Here is a 25,992-nt window from a genome sequence, read left to right as displayed (position 1 = left end):
AATTCACATAAGACACTTTCCCTGATGAAAGAGACCTCTTTAAGCACAGTCCTGTTACTATGCATGCTTGCTCACAGTCACCCACAGTCATGATTCACTGGGACACAATAAAAGAGAGACTTGAAAACGTTATAACGCCTGTGTTTTTATGCATCCATCTTGTGATTCATAGCAAACATAAGTTGGTAAAGCACACAGTATTTCATAGATACTCTGCAGAAAGAGTAATGCTGTTCGAGCACAGACTGCTAACAGACGTAACCTCTAAGATGCTATCCACTGAAATTCACCAGACTCTGCTGTGTGATTCAGGAGTGAAGTTGTGAAATTGTTGCACTATAATTTTGGTTCAGTTTGCTTTCACACTACACTTTGTCAAGTGCACCAAAGCCTGTCTAATGTTGTGTACTATTTGGTTACTGCCAACTGGCCTAATGCAGCAATATGACCCCAAAGTAAACCGCAAGAAAGAATGGCACACTTTGGCAGTCTTTAGATATAAAATAATGAGATATATTTATATGATGGCTGTGTCAGGTCAAACTGGCATATTCACTATAGATTACAGCAATGTGTAAATACATTAAGTCCATGCATGTGGACGTACACCTGCACAGAGGACTGAAGGCTTTTTCAAAACTATTGTTTTCATTTCGCTTCATTACTATGAACAAAAAATAGCTTTTCAGCATCTTTATTTTATTTTATTTTATTTTTTTTATATACTTTATTAATCCCTCGAGGGGAAATTCGGTTTTATTTATTTATTTAGCATAATGAGCATAATGAAGTATGTTAACTTGAACAAGTGGCTCCCAAACTTCAATGATTGTGGGCACAATATATCTTTTACTTTTCGGGACTTAAGGGGTTCTGTAAGGAAACACCAGTTAAGTGTGCCTTTATCAATATCTATGTTATGTTTTCAATATTTGTTTTTTTTTAATCTTTAATACATGTCATTCAGCATTCAATCTCTTCATCTTATTTTTTTGTTTTTGACTGAACAGAAATGAAATAGCAATGGTCACTTGTGCCCGAGATAGCTGATTATATTTTCTTGAGTTAAAACATTAATGCATGTTTTAAGTTAATTTAAGTGCACCTTTTTTAGAGGAATAATTGTATGCTAGCTGTATACTAAAAAATGTTAATTCCCTCTGAGCTCAAAATGAGTGGTGATAAAAAAAATGGCACTATATTTCCCTCATCTTGATTTGACTTTTTTGACTACATTTGAAGGGAACCCTTGTAAAATGTAGTAATTAGCTTTGCAAACATTAGGAATTTATAAGGGCTTGGGGCAGGGGAATATGAGTGCCTAGAGTTACTGACGGCCCTGGTCAAATAATGTGTAAAAACACAATGTAAGATTTAGCATCGACATGCTCGTGTAACAAATGCTTTTATTTTTCAACTGCAGAAGACAAAACAAAATTAATTTGCATTCTGGTTTTCTGCACCTCTTCTCTCTCATCAATGAAAAACGGCACTGTCCGGTGCTCATAGCTTATTTAAATTACATAGAAATGCATTACAATCAATATTACTGTAAGTATTTGCCTAGATGTATACATTTATTCTCAAGAGCTGCTATAAATGCATAAAAACATCTGTTTTACAGTGTATTTGAAACACTTGATATGTATACTTGAAACAGTATATAAAATGGTAAACCAGTGACATCTAGTGGACAAAATAGACAACAGCATGTGGCTGTATAACGAATCACAAAGTAAGAATACATAAAAACATACATGCTGAAGAAAACACATTAAATTTGCCCTCTGGATATTATGCACTTCTGCTCCAGCACATACACAGAAACAATAACAATTACATCTCAGAAAACCTACAGTTTATTTAATCATGTGACAGGAACTGAATCCTAATTCACGCCAAACAGCTACATTTAAACAGTATTAAGTAATGTAAAATTTCTCAAAACTAAAACAAAACGACGGATTAACATGATATTACTTCGAGTTTACAAAATAAACCGAAAATTACAACTAAAATCACTTATTTTCCAAAGTAAATAAGGTAATGACGCAGTAATGTTGTTGTTGTTTTCACATCAAACTTAACCTCAGCTGTGCCTGTGAGGAACGGAAGGAAGTACGGAAACTCAAGTGGTTCAGAAACAGCAAAGAAAAAAAAAACAAGGAAGCATACATTTATTAATACACATACACATAACTCATTAAGATAACATTCGCAAATACTTAACAGAAATAAATAATAAATGACATATCAAATATTCATTGAAAACTGGACAAACAAATAAAGTGTATTTTAACTCCTTACACTTGTTAAACAGTCTGTGTCTTAGTTGAAAGCACGTGTTTACTTTGATAATGTAAATGTGTAAAGGGTTAAAGATCAGCTCGGTCGCAGGTTCACTCTGCTCTCCAGCACTTCGCTCCACGGGCAGCAGCTGCAGCAGCGCCGGCTCGCTGTGGATTGTGGGAGTCGAGGAGGACTGTGCCCAGGCTTGTTACCGGAGAACGGGAGACATTTTCCGCTCTGCCCTGTCATGTGAGTAATCCACCGGGTTTGCACACATACTTGTCCTGTCTAATAAGTCCGCTTCTTGTCAGCGGTGCAGGTTTTCTGTCGCTAACCGGAGCTGTTAACGTTGTTATTTCGTTGTTTTTTTTTCCTGGTATGGAGGCCCAGAGCGGAGACCGTGTGCTGGAGCTGACAGGCGGGGAGGGGAGGGAGGGAGGAGCGGGCAGCGGACACCACCGTGCCTGGGTTATTCCCACCAGAAAGCTCGTTGACCTTACAACGTAGAAATGTCCGCAGGTCGTTTGACAGCTCCATGTCTGCATTTGTTCAGTCGCTTGGTCTATGGATATATAATTTAGGCTGCTGGTTTGAGATATCAGGCGGGCTGTTGGCATGCGGAAATCGCTGTCTTGTCTGTCAGGAAGAAATGCCCAGTGTGGCGCTTAAACCCACCACACACATTACCTGACCAATTCTGCAAATGTAGCGTCTGCTGTCTGTTTATCAATAACATTTGATATTAGTTAGAGTAAAGTGTGTTTTTAATATGTTTCGTTTATTAGCGCATGTCCAGGTAACAGCCTTGTCTTTGTTGTTTCTAATTGATTCCGTCACAGACAGATAATTGATGTCGACATCTGGTGCAATGAGAAACACACGTCACATTGCTTGTCATACCGCTGGTTTGACTCGGATAATCATTGCTTTTATTGTAGTTGAACCTACTATTTAACTGGTAGTCGTTTGCATAATTACATTTAATAAATCACCACATCAGGATGCTAATGTAATATTTTATTAATTAAATACTCGTGTGATCAGACAGTAGTATAGGCCTACAGTAGATCTTGTTAAAAAAAAGAAACAATTCCCTCCCATTGCTCTTGGTCCTCGGGTGATCTAAAAAATATGTGAAATCATAATTACAAGTGGGAAATGCATTCACTTATGTGACAGGACTTAATACCAATGGTATGGTATTCATTTTTTGAGTTTTTTTGGGGGGGCAGAATAAAGTTTGTTTGGAAAAATATTACAGCTAATGTAACCTGTCAGTCTTTTCATTGATAAAAGACAGTCTGTATCATAGTATGTTTATATTTATATAAACATACTTATTTATGAACTGGGGCGTTGGTAGCTCAGTCTGTAGGGACTCGGGTTGGGAGGGTCACCGGTTCAAGTCTGTCTGACTCTGAGACCTCTCCATGAGTGCATGTCCATAAGATAAGATTATCCTGTTTGTGCATGTGTGTGTATTTTGGCCCGTGTGTGTTCATGTTCATTAAACAGTCTAAACCAAATTTCCACTTGCAGGAATAGTAAAGTATAAATTAATATTATGTTAATCACTTGGAGTAATACAGATCTGTTAATGTGCTCTGTTGATTTGTTCTTCTAGAGCCAATCCCTGGTAGCAGACTCAGCACCATGTCCAGCCGAGGAGGAAAGAAGAAGTCGACTAAGACGTCCCGGTCTACCAAGGCCGGGGTCATCTTCCCTGTGGGGCGCATGCTGCGCTACATCAAGAGAGGCCTGCCCAAATATCGCATAGGGGTGGGGGCACCTGTCTACCTGGCTGCTGTCCTTGAATATCTCACTGGTGAGTTATAGTGGTTCACACAATTTTGCAAGGTTAAAAATGTGGATGAAAATACACAGGACAAATTATCAACATTTTCCAGGGTTTTCTTTTCTGTCATTGTTTTTTTTTTTGTCCCAAAACAAAGCATTAGGTTCTTGGGTTATTGTATTTAGGGCATTTAAAAAACAGAGAAGACATTTATCTGAAGTCAACTTAAAAATTAGGACTTTGTTTACCTTAATTTTGACACAAGTGTGATAATGGCAACATTTCTGTATTTAGTAACATCTGCTGACGTCACAGTTCTAACATTAGAATTAGGTTTTATTGCCAAGTACCTTCACAGATACAAGGAATTTGTCTTGGTGTATTGGTGCAAAAACAATGAACAAAGGAAATAAAGCAAAAAAAGCAAGAAGTAAAATATAAAAGCAATACCATTTATTTATTTATATATATATATATATATATATATATATATATATATATATGTGTGTGTATAAAAAACACAAAATATGTATTGAAGGATCTGTGCAGTTAAACAAATCTTCCATGTACAGTATATATATCTACACACAGAGTGCATGTAAAGAAAAACGAGTCCAGTGTGCATTAATGTAACAAATAAAATCCGTTCCAGCCTTCACGTTATTGTTTTCTGACTGTGGGGCTGATGAGAGTCTGTGTGTCATGAGGCTGATAGCTGAGGGGAAGAAACTGTTCCTGTGGCATGAGGTCCTGATGGACGGCAATCGCATAACTTAACATAAGCTGAAGCTGAGGATCAATTTCCAAAAAGAGACTAACATCTACTTTACTGTTTTTGTCCACATATAGATCACCCCAGCTTGAGCTATTTGCTAAGAAAACAAGTAAGGGGTTACATTTGGAGGCACACTTAATATTTGAAACCTAGATTAGTTTGTATGATGCGTCGCGGTCCAGACGTGGACGATTCGCCATCAATGCACTAACAGAACTTTATTGATTGTCGCAAACTGACGATGCTTGGAGAATTTAATGCTGTTTCTGGATCTGTAGAACTTATTTATTTTGCTTTACAATGTAAAGATATTTATGCTGAAATTGACTTCTGAAGTCGTTTCTAATAATAGACAGATAGTTTATCGTTATCTGCTGACTTTCTTTATTGTAGCCATGTGCAGTAATGTAGAAAGTTGAGGATGCATCCCATCGTGATGCCTCATGATATCGTGTCAAATCGTTGACAGAATAATTAAATGGTGAGACCAGTGAAGATGAGCAGCTCTATTAAATACACAAATATAAAATAAACATACACTAATATATATATATAAAAACATGAAATGTATTCAGTTAACATTAACTGAGTTTCCCCAAGAATCAGTAGACATAATTTGATTCCTTTTCACGATTCGTGATCTACAACAGTTACAGATGAGCTGCTCTAATTTTTTTTATTATTTTTTTTCCATCATAGCTGAGATTTTGGAGTTGGCAGGTAACGCGGCCAGAGACAACAAGAAGGGTCGCGTCACACCACGACACATCCTGCTGGCCATCGCCAACGATGAGGAGTTGAACCAGGTCTGCTGAAAACATTTTCCACGTTGCATATTCAGTACAGCATGTCAACGTAAAACCAGCTCAGCTTTATCCTCTAAGCAGTGCATGAACATGCAACGTTCTAAACATTTTTCTTCTATCTCAGTTACTGAAAGGAGTGACCATCGCAGCAGGTGGAGTCCTGCCCAACATTCATCCAGAGCTGCTGGCGAAGAAGAGAGGAGCAAAGGGGAAACTTGAGACTCCCGTCTCGCCAGCCCCCGAAAAGAAGCCCAAACCTATCAAGAAATCTACGGCCAAGAAAATGAGCGGGAGAAAACCAGGAGGAAAGGCTAAGGTATTTCATTATGTTACAGACCACGGGACACTTTTTATCTGAACTCTGAAGGTTCCTGCTGTGGAAAGAAATGCAACGTAATGCGTAAACGTATGTTCTAAATAGGCCTATCAGCACTTATGCATTAATGGTGATGCCATTGAGGTCTTAAATTATAACGTACATTTTGCTTTTTACCTCCTCACAGAAGTCTCCTGCTGTGAAAGAGAAGTGTCACAATGATGGTAACATGTATTTTGTGTCGCCAACAGAAGCAGGGTGAGTTGAGCAAGGCAGCGACTGCAGACAGCACCACAGAGGGATCTCCAGGGGACAGCTTCACCGTGCTCTCCACCAAAAGTCTCTTTCTGGGTCAGAAGGTCAGTGCTCTGCAGAAAAACGTTAAACCCAGGCAGGTTTTAATTTCCTACTTAAGAAGCCAAAGTGTATTTGTTTTCAAAGAGAAAACATGCTGCAACATATGTCACAAAAGGACTTCCTTATTCTAAAATGACAAAGGAGACCAGTGTTGAAGATTTCACACACGAGAGGAATGAAACACGAGTTAGTCTTGTCTGTGTCATGGGGAATCCCCCCCTCTGTTTGGGAGAACATTTATTTGAAAGTAACTAGTTTTATCAGATCATTGCTCAGAATAACTCTAAAACCAGAGATGGTATTTTGTCTTCTGCTCAGCTACAATGTTTAATTCATTCAAAACAATCTGTTTATCTTTACTCCCCACTATAGCTGAACCAGTTGAAATCACTCAACTTAGCTGAAATTTTAATAATGGCGTCTCATAGAAAGATGAAGTTACTTGGTTTTTTTAAGGCTAAATCAGGATTTGTTTAAAGACAGGGTTGGTAATTTCCAAAAACTAGCATGATTTTGAAAGTAGCATTCTCTCCGTGCTCCGTCTTCACTCAGCCCCTCCCCTCTGTGCTCATGCATGCATGGGGTCGAGAACGAGCAGGGAGACAGGGAGGCATGATCCGACATTGGTCGACATTTTTATGCGTTTACAACTTCTACAGATTATGGATTCTCTTCATTTCTTTTCCAGAACACGTGAATTGAAGACAATTAAAACCACAGTCTTTATAGATAGAAAATTACCTACCCTGCCTTTAATGTCAGAAGTTTATAGATTAATTTTTGATAACAGTTACGCTTTTCGATGTTAACTTTGCTTAAAAAAAACCTCCTCCTAGATGGCTCAGTTAACACGTCAAAGGAAATATGCTCCTTGTGTCAAACGGAAAAAAGAATTTAAAAAAATCACAGAGATACCACCAACGAGCTAAGCAACTGCTGATAATTATAATGAGACTGCAGGCCAGCTTTAAGATATATCGCCCAGCACTAATTATTTCATAAAAACGTAAACTTTGTATTTCACAGAACAAGCACAGTGAAGTTGTCTCCTACCTCTAAGTCAGGTTTTTTAGACCTCACTGGTGGAGCAGTGTGGCACTTATTTAAATAATACATCTAAAAAAAAAGATCAAGTACTTAGCATTAACTCATAAAGATTGCTTGGCATTAAAAATATGGGCTTAAAAACAGTTTTATAATGGAAATGCAAACATGAAATTACATCAATTGCGATTAACTTTTGAAATCGTGCAGTAAATCATGATTAAAGAAATACTGTTCAACAGCACTAGTTCTTTTAGAAATGCTGTAATACCTCTGTGGTGGTCGGCGTTCATTCAGCAAACATATCTGATCATGTGGAGCAACATAACAGGACATGAAGTGCGTCAGTAGTAACCTGTATCTGTATCTCAGATCTGTTAGCTCCCCATGCTTTGGTCTTCTGCACACAAAACAACAAAAGATCGTTCAAACCTTCTTCTTTTTTTTTTCCCCCCCCGTTGAATTAAAACATGGATGTCAGTTTACCTCAAAAATTCTTCCAAGCCATGTCACATATGCTCTTTAAACTTTCAACATCAGTAGCTAATAACCCAGATTTGACGTTTGCAAAAGATGAAAGGCAGAGGAAGGAGTTCAAATGTAAGAGAAGGAATGACTCAAAAATGATGCAAACAGTGTCACAGTTTTCTGCTCCTGAGCGTTCATCAGTGATACAGCATGGTCATAATTATTGGCCTAATATGATGTTCGATCCTGAACACTGAGTGGAAAACAAAAATACAAAATATGGAGTGCTTAGCTGAGTTTGGAGCTTTATCCATTGATCTATGTCCTCTGGGAAGTTTTCCCTCCAACTCAATGATGTAACAAAAGCCTACGAAGCATCTTAATAATCTGTAATCTGTTTTACAATCTATTACACTGTTAGAATAAGGACTCAGCTCTGTTTTGACTTAGAGTGCTGCTAATGGCACCGCAGGTATCGACACTGATGATCTTTAATATTATACTGGCTTTATTTACCTGACCAAAACCAGAAGCGCACACTTCCTGAAACTCTCAAAGCTGATCATACTCTTTGGTTTTCATCAATCAATCAATCAATCTTTATTTGTATAGCGTCAATTCATAACAGGCGTTATCGCGAGACACTTTACAAAAGCAGGTAAAGGACCTTACCGTTTGTCTGTTAACATTAACGAAAGAGCAGGTAACAAGACCATGCTCATCATTATGAGCATGTTTTGTTTGATTTAACCATTTATTAATTGATCTGATAGTAAAATCATTGAAGAAAAGTAGGTTAAACGCACAAGAAGAAGACTTTATGGACATCTTTGAAGGCTAAAACATGATGAAGTGAACACACGTGCTTCTCATTCTGGTTGCATTGTTTGAAATTCAGCTCAAACTCTCCCCAGCCGCGCTGTTTGTCTGCCTCGCTCACACTCTCTTCATTAGTGAAATGGCTCGCTGCTCGATTTTGTCGCTGACCTCAGATTAAAGCAGCTGTTTGAATAAGTGGAAGATAATTAATCAAACAAATGCAGTGAACCTACCGCTGATTCAGATAATGATCTCATGAATAAAAAAAAAAAAAGCCAGTCTGTTTCTGTTTTAAAGACTTCATTATCCTAACTGCCTTTTTTTGTGTTTTTTACAACTCAGATCGAAGTGTGTTTGCTTTTAATGTCACCGCTCTGCTTTTGGTCACTATTGTCACTTCTAAGTTAAAGTTCATTTTTTGAAGTTTTGAGTTCTTCAAGTAACAGAAAACTAATGAAGCTGAGACACTAACAGGATGTTGCCTTTCCACTGATCATTCCTAACCCTGACAAGGATGCCTTGACCTTTTGATGTTTCTGTTTCTTAATATCCCACAGTGTATCTATAAACAAAAGAAACACAAACCATATCTGCTATAGTACAGGAACAAGGGGACCTAAGGGATACTGTAAGACATGGAAGATGTAACATATCCTTTATAATGTATTGTTGTGTAAATACTCTTGAAATGATTCAGAAGCTCTTTTTGTACAAAAGACACTTTGACACACTTTCCTCAGTGATGGAATGATAAAGGATTGGCAGCTTCTCGTTTTCCATATATTGAAAATGAAAACGTACATTCTGAGCTGTTTATAAAAGACTTCTCTGCTAAAACTCCTGTTTACATGCAGACATACTTACTCTGATTAAATACTGGCGTGCAGCCTATGGCTTAGCTTATGGAGGAATTTTTTTAAACAAACGCTTTCTTTTCTCTCAGTTGTCTCCCTTGGTCTTTCATAACGCTGTGAAACACCTTTTTCCTCTTCCAAACATCCATCAGGGACTTTCTTTATGTGAATGCATTTCTGTCGCAGCCTTGAAAACTACTACCCGTTTGGTTTGTTGACATGAAACAGGGACATGTATTCTAAATGTGCTGTCAACATTTCCACTTAATGCCCCTACAATTTAAAATACAATATTCTCTATATTTTTTATATTCTCAATCTTCAGTGTTGAAAAAGAGTGCACGCTAATGTTGCCACTGATAAGGATTAACAGGGACAGAGTAGCTAACAGCTGCTGTAACACTTCAGACTGTGTTTCTGTTTTATCTCCACTCCACTGAGCCATGTGTCCCTGATTACTCCGGCTCTTTCTTTTGACATTTTAAATAATTTAGCATTTCTTGATCAATCTACCTGCAGGCCTGCTGTCCTCCGCTGAACTCTCTCGTTAGTCACACTCGGAGCATTAGAGCAGAAACAGTTAGTGGTGAAGTGATGTGTCTTTCTCTGTTATATGATGACTTTATCCTCACATGACGCATCTATGTTTACATTGAGACAATAATACATTCTGCATTTACCAAGAATTCAGTATCAAAAAGTCAAGGTATCCCTTTAAATAGTGGTGTGAATCTGGTTTTAATGGCTTTGCTTCCCTCCTCCTCCTTGCTCCCCCCCCCTCCTCTGCATGCCCCCCCTCCCTCCCTGCAGCTCAACCTTATCCACAGCGAGGTCAGTAACTTGGCTGGCTTTGACGTGGAGGGGGTCATCAACCCCACCAATGCTGAACTTGAACTTAAAGATGATCTAGGTGAGCCCCCCCCCCCCTCCACATCCTTCAGGTCCTGGTGGGGGTTAAGATGAATAATCCTTGAATGTTGAACCTTTTAACAAGACTTAAAAAAATATCAGAAAATGAAGAGCTACAAGAATAAGGTTCCGACTTCTCAACCAGCTGAAGTGTTCTTTCACACTTTGAGCAACTTGATTTGGTCAAAATTAAGGACAGTAGACCAGATGTTTATAAAATCTAAAATAGATCAACTTCAGCTCACTGTTTTCAAATGTTTGTTGAATACATTTCATTAATGCAGTCATCTTTTTACGATATTTGATTAAGATTTAGTTTTGTTTATTTATTACCTGATTCATAGTAAGGAAGCATTTGGTGCGTTCTCTGAAATGTTCCCATCACTCTTGATGTCTGAAGACATCTTGGTTCTGTGCTAGTTTTATGCTAACAGGTTGGAAAAACAAAACAGGATCTGTGTCATTTTGTGGATGGCCAGAAAAAAAGGAAAAACTATCACTGGTCTCTTTACATTAGAAGCATCATTATTGAAAATAAACTAAGGTGCAGCCTAAAATTGGACTCTGTGATTCGCCTGTATCGATTGTAACCTAGAAAAGCTCAGCTCTTCTCTGCTGGCGTGTTTATTGATGTCTGCTGCAAACTGTTCGATTATGTTGCTCACATTGTGAAAACCTTCTGACGGTCTAAACTTTGACACTGTCATGTGACTGAACCTGCTCCCCAGCAAAAATGAAGAGCAGAAAGACTCTCATGAAGATCAAGAGCCTATCCCCAAAACAAAACCGACATTTCTGTGGAGACATTCAAGGATTTAATCAAAGCTCTTCAAAGCAGTGAGGCTGCTTTTCCCAAAGTAGCATTCCATATGTGTTGAGATTCAATCCAGGGTGTCTTCCATTCAGATGGCTGCCCAATATTTATAAGCTTTTATAACCAGTGTCATTCAAGGAGTGGGGGAAAAAAACAACGTATGAGAGAAAAAAGAAAAAGACATGAACCTTTCTTGGTCTCTCGCTGCAGCCTGGCTGAAAGGTCGACAGTCTGGAGTGTGATCTCAAAGATCTTTGCTCATTGTAGTGAGTCGGGAAACAGAGACGGCACAATCAGTCCGAAATTTGATCCAAAACTACGCTCAGTATCTTTCATGATCAAAGGTAAAAAAATCGTATAAATTACAATAGATTTTTTTCGCACTTAGGGAATCATTTTGTGTTCATTAATTGACAAGTTGAGATTTAACATTTGAGTTTCATCAAGTCAGAAGATCTGGCTCAGTGTGCAGTCCTGCTTCCTACTGACAAGATGTCACCCACCCCAGCCTCCTTGTTTCCTGTGATGCCCTCAGTCAACAAGGAGCAGCCTCACTTCTCCGTCTGTTTTCCTCTTCAACACTTCAAACCCCTCTTGAACTCCTTCAGGTCACATCTCGTTGCTCCTGATCACTCACCATGTCTTTACACCCATGTTGTTTTGCTTGTTGTTTGTTTGTCGTTGTTGTCGTCTGTAGTTGCAAGTTGTCCAAGCCGACATTTCCATCGTGGAGAGCGACGCTGTCGTTCACCCGACCAACTCCTCCCTCTATACAGGTGGTGAAGTAGGTAATGGAACCTTTGTCACCGTGGAGACGGCGAGTGCTCGTCCTGCTCTCTTTCTGCTTACTTCAGATTCCGCTCTGCAGTTTGATGACAAACACAAGCCTGGCACACGTAGTCTCTGCATTTTAGGTTGATGTGTTGACCAATGCTTAGCTATAAAGAAAACATTTTGGACTCTTACCCCACCTCTTTGGCTGCTCTTTTTTATGCTTTTATTACCATGGCGAAACATTGGCTGAAAGAACTATTGTGTCATGAGTGGAAATGAACTTGCAGAAGCTTGAAACGTGCACGCAGGGACTATTATATCTATCAATTAGGGGTGCTTGTGGGAAACGTCGTTTTCCAAGATTTTCAAATCGGCTGCCAAAGAGAATTACAGTCACACGCTATGTTTTTTTATAAACCTAACTCAGAGCATAAACTCAATTGAGACATTGTGAAAAGGATCATTTGAATTTGGCAGCTCACGGCATTCAAAAGGCTGTTGGCTGGCAGCTGACTCTTTCCCCTCAGATTTGAGAGATTCCTGAATTATTATTATTATAGGCCAGAAATGAATGCTTTTGGAAACCTCCCGCATCTTGGCTCTGTTTGTCGAAAGAGGGTTCATGATGACAGATGGAAAACCTTGTAATGATCTCAACAACCTCTTGGAATAAGACAAAGAAACTATTTTGATTTTATCAGACTGTCTTGCTTTAAAAAAATGCCCCTTATTCATCAGAAAAAGCCACACATGGAGTTTAAAAAAAAAAAAAAAAACGCAGGAAAAAGTGGAACCTGCTTCTGTCGCATTTTCAATGCAATTCTACAGTCTGTTTGAGCCCTAGACATTTTACAGGGGCCCTCCAACCACCTTTATGTTATGAATAATAGTACCCATTATCAGCGTCTCCAGGGGACTCTTTATCCTTCTCTTCAGCTAATGTCAGCAACTTATCCAGTACAGCGTCTTGCAATGAGAGTGAGTGCAGACGGGGCCCTCTTAAGGGAGGTTTCCTACTGTCGTTGCAAAATTGTAAACATTTAGAGCCACTGCGGGGCTTTAAAGCTAGTCAGCCCTCGGCAGTCTATTACTGGCCTGAGGTCCCCAAGCAGTTGCCTGCCTCACCTGTTGACAAGCAGTGCCTCTGACAAGAAACTAAAACCAGCTTGACAAAAGATGAAATGATTGCTGCTGAGAAACTTTCCAGTGTTAGACAGTTCTGAAACGATTATAAACAGCTGTGTGGTGTTCTTGTGCGTGCCAGTGCATCAACTTGTTTATTGCATCTCTGTTTTCAGTCTTAAAGAGAATCGTGAAGCACAGCCAATGATCTGACCTCCACCAAACTATACTGAGGAAATGATCCCTCTCTGAAGCATCTTTCAACGATTTGCAAGTTAATTTTTGCATCATTCAGCGACAGACAGCCCGTAAACTGTTTAAAAAGAAGCAATATTTGTCCTTTAGCTTGGCTTGTCCACATGTCTGTGTTGTTCTGCTCACTGCTGAGGCACATGCACAGAGCCTCAACCTTACAGCTAGTCCCTCTGAAGAAACTGTATACAACATGTTAGGCTTTATAGTCGTCTAATGTCCAAGTGCCGTTAGTCATGGAGGAGATGCCATCAGTTATGGGATCTTAACAGAGCAGTTTGCTGCATATTTATGTATGTTAGTGTCTGCTGCTGCTTGTTGCAACTTTGTTCCACTTGGCAGAAATATGTCTGATCCCAGACTCCCTCCACATCCTGTAAAGTCAGCCCGCTGCTGAGACACATTTCTGAACCTTTATTTTTAACTCCTAATCAATAAGCAACATCTTAGTACATAGTTACGTTATGTAAACTATCAACTTTAACAAAAGCTCTTAAACTGCACCATTTTTCTTTTCTTTTTTTTCTTTTTTGCTGATTACTTTTCTCAAAAGAAGGTGACCTTAATCTCACATATAATCTTACTGCATGACAGAGCAGCCAGAAAATGAATTTCTCTTGTGAGTTTGGACTTAAATTTGCTCTGTCCTCTTCAGTTTCCTTCATGGCTTCTCTCTTTAGCTCTAACTCTACCTGATGGTCTTCTCTGTGTGGAATGGCGTGAACTTCACAATGCTGCTTTGAATTTTTTTTTAAATTTTTTTTTACTTGTGAGTGTGCAAACATCACAGAAAGAGAGGAATTTGGAAACAAACTCTCCACTCCTCATGTTGAATGCAAGTGAAAGAAAATACACTCAGTCCAAGGCAGCGTGTGAGGACGGAGGGAAGTAATTATGGACCGAGGCCTCTCATGCATAACTTTACTGACTCAGAGTGAATCATTTGGGAAAAGGCAGAACTAAAACATTGCAATTTCCTCGTTAGACATTTTCAGTCGTACAAGCAACATAACAGAAGCTCAGTACAGTAGGCTGCATGTGAACTCTCAAGATGCAGAGAAGACAGCCCTCTTGTCCCGCTGCTAACCTGTCTTTGTGTCCATCTCCATGTTGTCTTGCTTGCCTATCTGTCTGCATGACGTCACCTAAAGCCCTCCCTGCGCTCTGTTTATTTGGCTGTCCGTCAGCAGCATGGGAGGATTTACTCATTGCAGTCTTCTCCTTGGTTTAAAGGGAACGCTCTGGAAAAGAAGGGAGGGAAGGAGTTTACGGATGCGGTGCAGGAGCTGAAGAAGAAGAACGGCCCCCTGGAGGTGGCTGGTGGTAAGTACAGACTATGCTGGAGGACGTGCTGCGTACCTGCAGAAAGAATGGGCTCTTTGGGTGTGAAGGCACCGATCTGACATTCTTCCCTTCTCAAAGGTTAGATACTGCAAGTTTTAGTTTAAACTCAACTTTTGAGAGGAACTGTGAGAGATCAAAGACAGTATTGGCACATGATAGTTTTTCCTGGCAACTCCATACTGAATCTACAGGCTTCGGTCCTCAGGGAGCTGCATTGAGCCCTTACAGATGATTTTATCTTTCAGTCCATTTGTTTCCATCCCCTCCTTCTGTCCCTCGCTAATTCTTTCTCCATTCGTCTCTCTAATTATTCGTCACTCACACTTGATTTGTCAAAACTCCCCACCTTCACCACTGCTCTCTCTCTCTCACATTCAGCCAAACAGCTCAGCATCATAATCCCGCTCTCTACTGGAGCTCATAAATAGATTACCAGGTGAGTGAGCAGACATGAACAGCCAGCAGAGCCTGTCAGAGATTCTGGGGGATCTGGATCAGCCAAACAGTCATCCTGACCACATCTGCTTCAGAACAGCTGTCAAAGAAAGTATTTCAGGATGTTTAAAGTGCGTGTAAAGGGTTTTTTTTTTCTTTTCATCTGGATTATTTGAGGGAAACTTCTCAATTTCAAGGTCATGCACGTACAAGACTTAGAAGAAGTTTAGTTAAATAGTCCAAAATGAGTAGAACTTGATTTAACCTGTAATGCCTGGTCTGTTCATGAAGGTGCTCTGATTTTAAAGTGAGCCTCTTTAAAAGATTCTTTTCCTTTTGTCCTATTACTTGGCCATTATTTATTATTTATTAGTTTATGTGCCTGGTTACATCTGAAGGTGCCTCAGCAACATGAATATAGTCTCAATGAAACCTTTTCAGTCCTGTCCTGTATCGAGATCCTTTCTGTTCTGAAAGAGAACATTATTATTTGTTCTCAGACTCTTTGATGTGAAACTGTATGTTCCCTTGTGTAAGGTATCTGACTATCTGTGATAGACGAGTTTTTGCATTTTAAGCACAAATGTATGAATGATTCATGCCTCTAGTAAAGTAGCATGTGTTTTTCAGCAGAAAAGGATTGGACACAGTAAAGAGCTTTATAGGGACTCTCTAATCAACTGCATGTAGAGGAGAACTTAACTGACACTTTAAAGGACCTTTCATTACTTGGGCTAAAACCAGCAATTCATAGGGATGTAAAGATTAATCGTGAGGCAGTGAAAAATCTTTTCAAAGGTGTCAAGGTTCGAATCGCTACTCTGAAAAATTAATTTCAGTGATATCATGAGCGTCAGCAGCTGTAGAGCAGGGGAGGATGGTTGTAATAGGCAGTCGTTATTTAATTTTTATTCCCCAAGACAGAAAATGAATGAGTTGAGAAGATAACAGACGAGACAGAAACTGTGCACAAATATTGCAAGAACACGGAGAACCTCACAAATAGCGCAACCAACATGATGCAGCATTTAATCGACGGCACAATGAGAAGCTCCGATCGCCTCCAAATAATCTCCAAATGAATCTTGAAAGAATGGTGTTGTGAACTCAGTGTTGTGAATTGTATTGTGAGTTGAGTGAACATCTCAGGAAGCCAGAAAGCAAAGAAGGAAGCCCTTTTATGGATTAAGATAGATAGATAGATAGATAGATAGATACCGTAAATTCCGTACTATTGAGCGCACCTGGATATAAGCCGCACCGGCTAAAAATAAGTAAATAAATGTATTTGTACATATATAAGCCGCACTTGATTATAAGCCGCAGGTGTCCACGCTATAACAAGAGCTATTTACACAGACGTAGGCTACCGGTAACATCCGCAAATACTGTAGCGTCCGTACGGACGTTAAAGGACGACGAGAGCGTTCAAATAATAACTTTTAATAACCCGATCACTGTCGGCCGTGACCACGCCGTTTACAGCAGAGAGCAACACATAACTTGCCGTAACAATCCAACTCTCTCCCCCAGCGTTCTCTCATACAGCCACTCAACACGTTCTCGCTGGTGCATTCACTGACTCTCCACATAATCGGAATTATGAACACATTATCAACTACTGACTTTACAACATGAACCGTTACAACACGAAGCCTAGCCGACGGTGTCTGTAACACGGCTGATGAAAAAGATGACCGTAATATATTTCACAAGAAAAAGTCCATCCATTCACTGCCTCAGAATGACTTCATTACTCACTTCCTCAGTCTCTGTTGTCGCTGTCAGTGTCATCTTAACGTGCAGCAGCTCTGTTAGCTTCTTTGACAGCCAGGTCGATCGCCTTTAACTTGAAAGCTGCATCATATGTATTTCTCCGTGTGTTTTCCATGATGAGGGTGCGTGCATGAAGCGCAAAATGACTGATATTAAGATCCGACGTGACGAAGTCAAATGTTTTTGCGGCACAAGCTCATTGTCCCCCATAAAAAATCCATGCATTAGCCGCACCGGAGTAGAAGCCGCAGTGCTCGAAGTGTGAGAAAAAAGTAGCGGCTTATAGTCCGGAATTTACGGTAGATAGATAGATACTTTATTGATCCCGAGGGAAATTCAAGGCATCCAGTAGCAGTATACAGACAGGCAGGACACAAGACATTAGTTACAATACACAATACAACGCAAAACAATAAAGAGAGAAGATGAATCCACATATCCACAGCTGATGAAGGGGCAGGTTAACATTGAAAGAGAAAATCCAGCTGACTTTAACTTCATCAGGAGAAATGTTGCCTTTCTGTCTGCACAGTTTGATTGACAGGTGATTCCCAGATGTGCAGAGCACAAACTCTATCCCAAACTATAAAACATGTTGAGCTTTTTCAGGCAGTCATGAAACCTGCAATCCTCATCATCCTCATCCTCATCATCACCACTATCATCCGAACACTTTACCTGCTGACCCGATCACACACAGTGAGACGAGCTCTCACTCCGCTCTGAAGGGTCTCCATCCTCTCCGCTGCTCCTTCTGGAAATCAGCTCCACTCCTGCCCAGATTCACATGTTCGCTGTGGGCTAATAAAATCTCACTTTAGCTTTGTCTCACTTCACAGAGTCAGAGGCTCTGGCTTTTGTCCACAGCTGCTGGCTTGTCCTCTCATGTCTTCTCTTCCTCCTTTTCATCTTGGTGTTTTCTCCTCTACCTCTACTCATTTTCTGCTGCCTGGAGAAGCGATTTCAACGGCCTCCCTCACTGTGAAACCCTGGTCAATCCATTTAAAGCTCTTAGAGATTTGCTAAATGCATTTTCCACAAAGAAACGTGTTATTTTACCAGCTCAGGTCTCCAAATTCAACTGTTGGGTTTTGACTTCTGACAAAAGCAGTTTACGAAGCTGAGACAAGTGAGCAGGATGTCAGATGTGAACCAACTGCTTGAGTCTGTCTTAAGAAAGAAAACAAACAGATTAAAATAGGATGTTGCGGAACAATAACTATTATCTCTGTTTAACAGTGTTTATGGCACTGGTTTGACTAAATGACCTAGCTGGTAAAGAGATTGCTCTGTCATTTTGTGTCATTATGTTTTCAGAGTTTTGTAAGCTGCCACATAAACATTTATCCAACAGTGAAATATTTACTGGAAGTGAAACCATGTTTTCCTTTTGGTGTCTGTTAGTTTGAGCCTCAGATATGATCGCCATCCAGTTACTTCGACTTATCTCTTCTAATGTTAAATCTTCATGGCACTTTCACTTTGTTGCCTGTTGTAATTTCATTTAAAGGATTAGCTGTAAATCAGTTAAGCAATTTATATGCAAGGCTATAGTCCAGAAAAAAAGCTGCTCATTTAGTAATCGAAGCAATCCGTAGATGTCACCATGGGTGTCCTAAAGTATTCCTTTTGTTTGCATTAATATAACTGTTTCTCTCTCTAATGAAAGTTGTATTTCTGATTCTGTCTCCATCCCTCAGCTGTCCTGACCAGCGGCTTTGGTCTGCCTGCGAAGTACGTCATCCACTGCAACAGTCCAGGCTGGGGCTCGGATAAATGCGAGGAGATGCTGGACAAGACGGTGAAAAACTGTCTGGCCCTGGCTGACGAGAAGAAACTCAAGTCTGTAGCTTTCCCGTCCGTTGGTAGTGGGAGGTAAAAAAAAACACAAAAAAACACAGCCGACAATCAATGCAACATGTAATCACATACAATGCACTTTTCTATTCTTAGTGCTTGTAGTAGGAGGCTTTTATAAACAGAGAGTATGTCCTTTTATTACACACTCAGAAGATCACTAGAATCCTGTATTGTAGTTTAGTCTTAAACTGGACATGCTTCACGAGACTCTTTCAGTGTCTAATTCAGATCAGGCATTTATGTAGTTTCCATGGAAACAGTGGTAAACATCTCCTTTATGTTGTGGAAAGCTTTACACCAACATGTCATGAAGTGGAACCAGTATCAGAAAAATGACTATCATTTTTAGTGAGGTATATATTGTTCTTCATGAACTGATAGAAAAGAAACAAAAAGACTCTTCTTACTTTTACAACATTGGGTTAAGTCCTCTGTCTCTGTGAGTCTCTTAGAATTGGAGATTTCAGGCGGAGCAACATGTTTCTTGTTAAACTTGACAATAGGTCCTGTGTGAAGCAGTTTTGTTTCTAATATCATTAACCATTGTGTTTAACCAGCCTCATAACAGTAATGCCTGTAGCTCACAAACTTCTGCTGAGTGAGCGCTACATGGTTAGCTCCAAAACGTAAACATTCTGAACACATTAAACATAAGTGGGTCAAAGAGCTTCAGACGAGGAGGATACTCTGAAAAGAAATCGACATAAAAACCCAGATTGCTGACATGTTGCTTTGGCTAATATCACACACTTTGCTTGCACCACTCTGTTGTTGTTTGTTATTGTCAAGTCATGAGCTTAAACTAGTTAATTTAAATACATTTCAGCAATATGTTCTTTTCTGTCAGGAATGGTTTCCCCAAGCAGACGGCGGCCCAGCTGATCCTGAAGGCCATCTCCAGCTACTTTGTGGCCACCATGTCTTCCACTATCAAGACAGTCTACTTTGTGCTTTTCGACAGCGAGAGCATCGGGATCTACGTGCAGGAAATGGCCAAACTGGAGTCGAGTTAAAAGATTTGGAAGCTTTTGGGAGTAATTGCCTCCTCCTTCCCTCTACCCCTTGCTCTTGTTGTTTTCCTTCTAGGAAATAGGAAGGTGTTTACTAGTGATTTGCTAAATATGAAGAGAAAAAAAAGAATCTTTCTATAGGCCGGGAACTTGTTTTTGCATTATGTTTGTATTTTTCAGATCTTGTTTTTAATTTCTTATTTACTTGTTACTTCCGATAAAGAATTGCACTGTTCATTCTACGGTCTTTTCATACAAACAGTGCAAAGAGGAAAAAAAAGATTTAAAAAGTAAAAATACTCACATAAAGATTTAATTTCATGGTAAAAGATGTTATATGACAGAGATGGCTACACCTCAATTATCAGGCTTCCAGAGAAGTCCGAAGCATACGGGTTAATGCATGTGAAGGAAGTAAGGATAGCAAAAGCAGCTTTCTTTATTTTGATCTCATAAACTCAAGACACTCAATTTAGTGTATTTTAGTACCAGTTCTTGGTGATGGCACATTTCTGTTGTTGATAGTATCTGATGTTGGTTGTTGGTCTTTAGGAGACCAATATAATGGAACTTTGGAATGACTTTTTGTTTCTGTGATGTGTGATGCAAAAGAAAAGTCTTCTTGTGTGCTGCAGAGACCTTGAATTCACAAAAACATCATCAGTTCGGGGTAAAGCAGGTTGAGTGTCATGCCTCCACCGATATGTAACGTACTCATCGTAGTACAAGATCATGCGTTCATACAGCAAACCCATGGACTCCATTTATCGTAAAATCAAATCATTTAATGAGATAAAAAGTGAAGAGGTTTGAGGTTTTTGCAGGGCACAAATGGTTTATATTGTGTGTTCATATCTGTGTTTATATAGATGGAGTATTTGTGAAATGTTATAGTAAAATATTGGACTGTAACAAAGTCAAAATTTTATTTTCTATTTTAATTTTCAAAATGATTCTAAAAGGTGCTTTGGAGTAAAGAAGTGTCCATTTTGTGTTATATATGTCTTTTTTTTTTTTCTTGTCAGGCCGTGGAAAAAGAGGCTTTCCTTTACTTAATTTTGTTTTGCTCATTCATTCAGCAGCCACTAGATGGCGCCCTGTAATCAAGAATTTGCGTTCTCGTCACATTTTTCTGTGCAGCAGCAGCCTCTTCATGCAGGCGCTGTTTAAGCAGGTCGATTCGAGTTGGATTTGAATTGGGACTGATGGACACACACAAGGAACCTGACTGCTCTGCTGCATTTGGACTTTTCAAAAGCCTAACTTTCTTATGAGGAAAAACATGTAAATTGCTTTCTAAAGAATTGCTATAATTGATGACTACAAAAAAAGTCTCTACACACTCCAATAATAAAATGCCTTTAAAACATGTTTTTTTTTCCTCTTGATATAATGACATCATTTTAAAGGTGCAGTCAAGAATTCCCATAAAGGTTGAGAAAGGGCCTGCAAGAGAAAACAGACAAAGAGCGAAAGAACCTGTGTGTGTGTGTGTGTGTGTGTGTGTGTGTGTGTGTGTGTGTGTGTGTGTGTGTGTGTGTGTGTGTGTGTGTGTGTGTGTGTGTGTGTGTGTGTGTGTGTGTGTGTGTGTGTGTGTGTGTGTGTGTGTGTGTGTGTGTGTGTGTGTGTGTGTGTGTGTGTGTGTGTGTGTGTGTGTGTGTGTGTGTGTGTGTGTGTGTGTGTGTGTGTGTGTGTGTGTGTGTGTGTGTGTGTGTGTGTGTGTGTGTGTGTGTGTGTGTGTGTGTGTGTGTGTGTGTGTGTGTGTGTGTGTGTGTGTGTGTGTGTGTGTGTGTGTGAGAGAAATGATATAGCTCACCTCTATGAAAGGGAACATAAATTGTTGCAGAGGACTGGCACGTTAAATTGACATGATTTGATTGAAAAGCCACATTCAAAGTGTCAGGTTTCTCCAGATTGCTCCTCTACTTCTACTAATGAGGACAAAATGGTGTTAATAAGAAAAGGGGAAGATGTTAAGACATCCTTATAATAAAGTTAGGGGCTACAAATGAGACCTGAGCATAGGCTTAAAGGAGCTTTAACTCAACACTTTCGTTTAATACAAGTCTGATTGCTCATCTTCGATTAAATTATTTAATTACAACTTATTCAGTGTTTTTTCAGATGACGTTTTCCACAGTAATTATAGCAGTGGAAAATCATGGGAAAGTTGTTGTGTTTAAGTCCACATCAGGAGGTGGTTGTCGTAAATTGATTGAATAAACAAAACAAAGACAGAACTTTCAACCTTTGTTCCAAAGGTGAAACCTGCATTATTTTAACTGACCTTAACTTGACTTCATTTCCTTCTTCTTAAATTTCTTTAAAGAACCACATCTATCTGAACCATGTGCATTTTCCCTGACTAGTTTTTGTTTCAAAACCAGACAGTGTATAACATTGTTTTACCTGACTTTTTTAATTAAATTGTAAACTCTTTATTTTGAAACATCAAATTCAACATAACTATTGCCATCTTATTATTATTTTTTTTTTTAATGATTCAAACACTAAGCTGTCAAGCTATACAGTCTATCACTCTCCCACATCCAGCGATTTGTACAGTCAGCTGATTCTCTACAAGACAAAGCCAGTTACAACTGCTTGTTGCCTAAGCCTGAACCATCAGAGATATATCAATGTATGACAAACAAGTGAGATATTAGCGTCCACAAATATACCTGCTCCTCATACTGATTGATTACTTGAATTTGTGTGTGAAAAAACTTGAGCACAGATTTCTTGGACTTTCTGTTAATAAACACAAACCAAACAATACGACACATGTTTAACATTTTGAAAATAAAATATCCAAATGCACAACACAGACAAGAAGTTAAGTGCTAATAAACTAGCTTTGTTGATGTCCTGGTAGACAAGTAGCAGGATCCACCTGTTACTCAAAGTAACCATGACCCAACTATGAATAACGTTAAGGCTTAACATAACTCTAAAGGGTAAGTCTAGTACAACCCTTTTGGTTGTCATTAAAACAAATATCACAATAGAGTCCAAAAACTCTTCAAAGTATTATTTTTCAATTTAACTACAAAGATGTCTAATGAATTTAAAAAATACATTTTTTTTTTTATTGGGACTAATGACTAATGTTATTCACCTTACCTCATTTACAGACCAAGCCCAAGAAATGCAATTGGGTCAATCTTTGCATCTTTAAAGGGGAAAAATAATCTTCAGCAGGTAAGAACTATAGCTCACAGAGGAAAATTACATCCAGCTGACACTGAGGAACATTTCAGTTATTCTGGAGAGGTCTTTTGAATTAAGGCCAAAAGTCTCACTCTCTTTTTTATCTGTCAGTACTCAACTCTTAACCTGCTAAAGCCCTTGAAAACTTGCTTACATCTGGCATAGTCTGTTTGATATTGGATAGATAGCATGCAGTGGGGTTCATCTAAGGGTTTTAATCAACAAAACAAAAAAACTAAAAGAAACCCTGCCTGGTCGAGCTGAATGTTGATGCTCGGACCTCTATAGTCAGCACTTTCATTTAAATGAAATCATGTGACCCTCTATTCATACAGTAGAAGAATATTGATTAAAGAGGCTCTAAGAAATTAACACTGTTTCCATTTTTTGGCTGGAGTGTCTTCTCTAAAAATTACAGCACAGTAAAAAAAAAAAAAGAAAAAAGGAAGCCGATGACAACATTAACATTTTTGTTTGGGCAAGTGAAATTGTTGAAGAGTCCTCGCATCTTCCATCTTTACAAAGTCACTGTTTGTGAAGTTGTCGAAAACCACACATGAAGTAAGATAAAGTGAAAACCATGCACATGGACTGCCATCACAATATAGTCAAGACTACGTGTACAGCAACCATTATGTTTGCAGTTCTTTAGCCAGGAGTACAGATCCGTAACTTTAAGGCTAGATCTGTTGTTGTTGTTGGCGAGGCAATACAATGTACAGCCACGAAGATGCCCCCCTGTCTATCTTAGGTGGTTGACCAAAATATTCAATACAATAAAATATCAGAGAAATTTAATTAATGACAGATCCACATGAGTCAGACTGATTTTACAGTATTTACATTAGCAGTGTGCAAAGATTGATGTCAGATGAGGAGGATGACAACATTTAGAAATATTAAGTGAGTGACTATAAAATGTGGATAATTGATCTTATTTACGGTCAGTGTTTTGTTAAGGATCATTTGTGACGGCAGAGCTGTGGTGCTGTAAAGTGTTCATCAGGGCGAAGAAACTGTTTGTGATTGTTTTGGCGCAGAGTGATCTTTAACGCCTACCCGGGCGAGGAGTCTGATCCGTTTGTGTCCGAGGTGTGAGGGGTCTGCACAGGGGCGATTTTAGCTTCTGTTGGCAAAAACTTATTAGGGGACCCTACAATCAGCATTTATTTTTCACCCCCAGATAGATAACTCCTCTTTATTTTCCCGACATTGACAAATATTGGTTTCACAGGAACAATGATGCTGTCTTTTTGGAAGGTCTATTTCAGGCCCAGGGAGAAACTGTTTATAAATAGTAGATTAACCTGTATTTCGGAATAACTGTGTTGGGGTCAATGTTTTGTTAAGATTAGGATTAGGAATTGGTTTTATGATAAGGATTTATTTATTTATCATCAGTTATTTCTTTTGATTGTACTTGTTTTTTTTTCAATCACTCTTAATCTTGAACATGTAAAAGTTGCAAGTCAATTCTCAGAAAAAGGGGACAACAAAGTCTAACAATTAAATGTTAAACAAAGAAAGTCAGCCACTTTATTCAGAGGTAAATCCAAATGTCAGTACAACTGAAAACTTTTTTATAATCTCACATGTTATCCAATTGCTTGTTCATTTTGTCTGGTTCATTATTCTGACACCTACTCTTTTTTCTTTTTTAACCTATATTTACTTGTTTGACTGCTTGTCTTTCTTGCACTATTAAACTTATTTTGTTGTGAAGATGCATGTTCCAAAATCTTATATTACAAAGTTAATATCATAAACAGAAAGGATTACCAAAACAGCAAAAGATAGACTCAAGTTATACTGCCCTGAAGGTAAACTTAGAGAATATATAATGTAAGAATATATGAGGTTCAAAGTGACAGCTTGAGTCCACCATACAGGCAAGGTGAGCCGTCTTGTTGTGGGATAGATCCCTGAGGCTACATGCTAGCAGGGCACAAAGAAGACCATGGAGTCAGATTGGGGTCAGTTTCCCAGCCATCCAGGGAGGCCGGGACCTGAGACCTCCTCTGAGGGCGTCCATCTGACGTATAATCCCCAGGAAATACAGGCAGGTTTCCCCCTCCTCCATCTCTCCCTCCACCCCACCATCCATCCATCCTTCCATCCCTCCCTGCTTCTCCTCACAGGCAGAAAAGCTCCGTAAATTCAAAGCATCTGTACGGGCAAGGGCCAATCTGAGGGCCGCCTTTCCCAGAGCCCGCGCAGATGAAATTTTATTCTTTGCACGAAAAACTCTCTGGGGGAGGGGGAGAAAAACAGAAAATAAAGTAAAACAAACACTGGGGGAAGATGAAGGAGGAGAGGAGATGAGGGGTAAGGAGCTTGCCATCAGAGATCTGTGTTGCTTTCCTTTGTTTTCATGAAAAGAAACTTCTATCACTTTGTTTATGCTGCTGAGACCTGAGTGCAATGGATCACAGCAACACTACAGGGTTAAACTATGCTTTGAGGAGGTGAACTTCTATGTGTTTTTGTAAACTGTATTAGAAACTAACTAGCCCACTAATGTTTAGCAAATGACTACATTTGATTTTTTTTCTAGCAGGTTGAAATATCATTGCCAATAAACATTTATCTCTGCTTCAGTTCTGATATGTAAAGTATTAATAGAATTAGCTAAAATAAACAATTCTGAAACGAGAACATAAACAAGACAATAAAACACACCACATAATAGAAAGCACAAAAACAATCCCAATATCCTATATTTGATTTGAAACAATCCAGAGTGCTTTATTTAGAAGATGAATATAGAAGGAAACATGTTTTCTGAAGTTAACGTGGTCAAAAAGCTCCAGCAAAACTTTTTTTTGATGTGATGTTCAAATATAAAGTGAGATATAGTGTTCGCTATAAAGTAGCTGTAAAGTATCCCCAAGTGCAGGGTGGAAAGAAATGCATAATGATTTTAAGTGAGAGGAAGTCGTTCATTAGTGAATGATTTCAAAGAA

At 39.1% G+C, this 25,992-nt stretch overlaps 1 protein-coding gene across 2 annotated transcripts; it reads left to right on the top strand.

The window, feature by feature from the left end:
• The first annotated feature begins 2,131 nt into the window (after window positions 1–2,131).
• On the top strand, window positions 2,132–21,190 carry macroh2a1 (macroH2A.1 histone). Of its 2 annotated transcripts, none has more exons than XM_079355871.1 (9): window positions 2,132–2,538; window positions 3,914–4,114; window positions 5,559–5,665; window positions 5,790–5,981; window positions 6,233–6,340; window positions 11,944–12,034; window positions 14,628–14,717; window positions 18,650–18,824; window positions 19,657–21,190. In XM_079355871.1, exons 2-9 carry the CDS (start codon window positions 3,943–3,945, stop codon window positions 19,820–19,822), a joined length of 1,101 nt encoding a protein of 366 aa, XP_079211997.1. In that variant the 5' UTR covers window positions 2,132–2,538; window positions 3,914–3,942; the 3' UTR covers window positions 19,823–21,190. The 2 variants fall into 2 exon arrangements, with proteins under 2 accessions (XP_079211997.1, XP_079211996.1); XM_079355870.1 differs by lacking the exon at window positions 11,944–12,034 and adding an exon at window positions 10,334–10,433 and having other exon boundaries at window positions 2,133–2,538.
• The last annotated feature ends 4,802 nt before the right edge of the window (window positions 21,191–25,992 follow it).

The sequence above is a fragment of the Symphodus melops genome, assembly GCF_947650265.1.
Source record: "Symphodus melops genome assembly, chromosome: 11".
NCBI lineage: Eukaryota > Metazoa > Chordata > Actinopteri > Labriformes > Labridae > Symphodus > Symphodus melops.
Note: the sequence above shows the minus strand (reverse complement) of the source record. Positions and strands in the feature narration are given on the sequence as shown.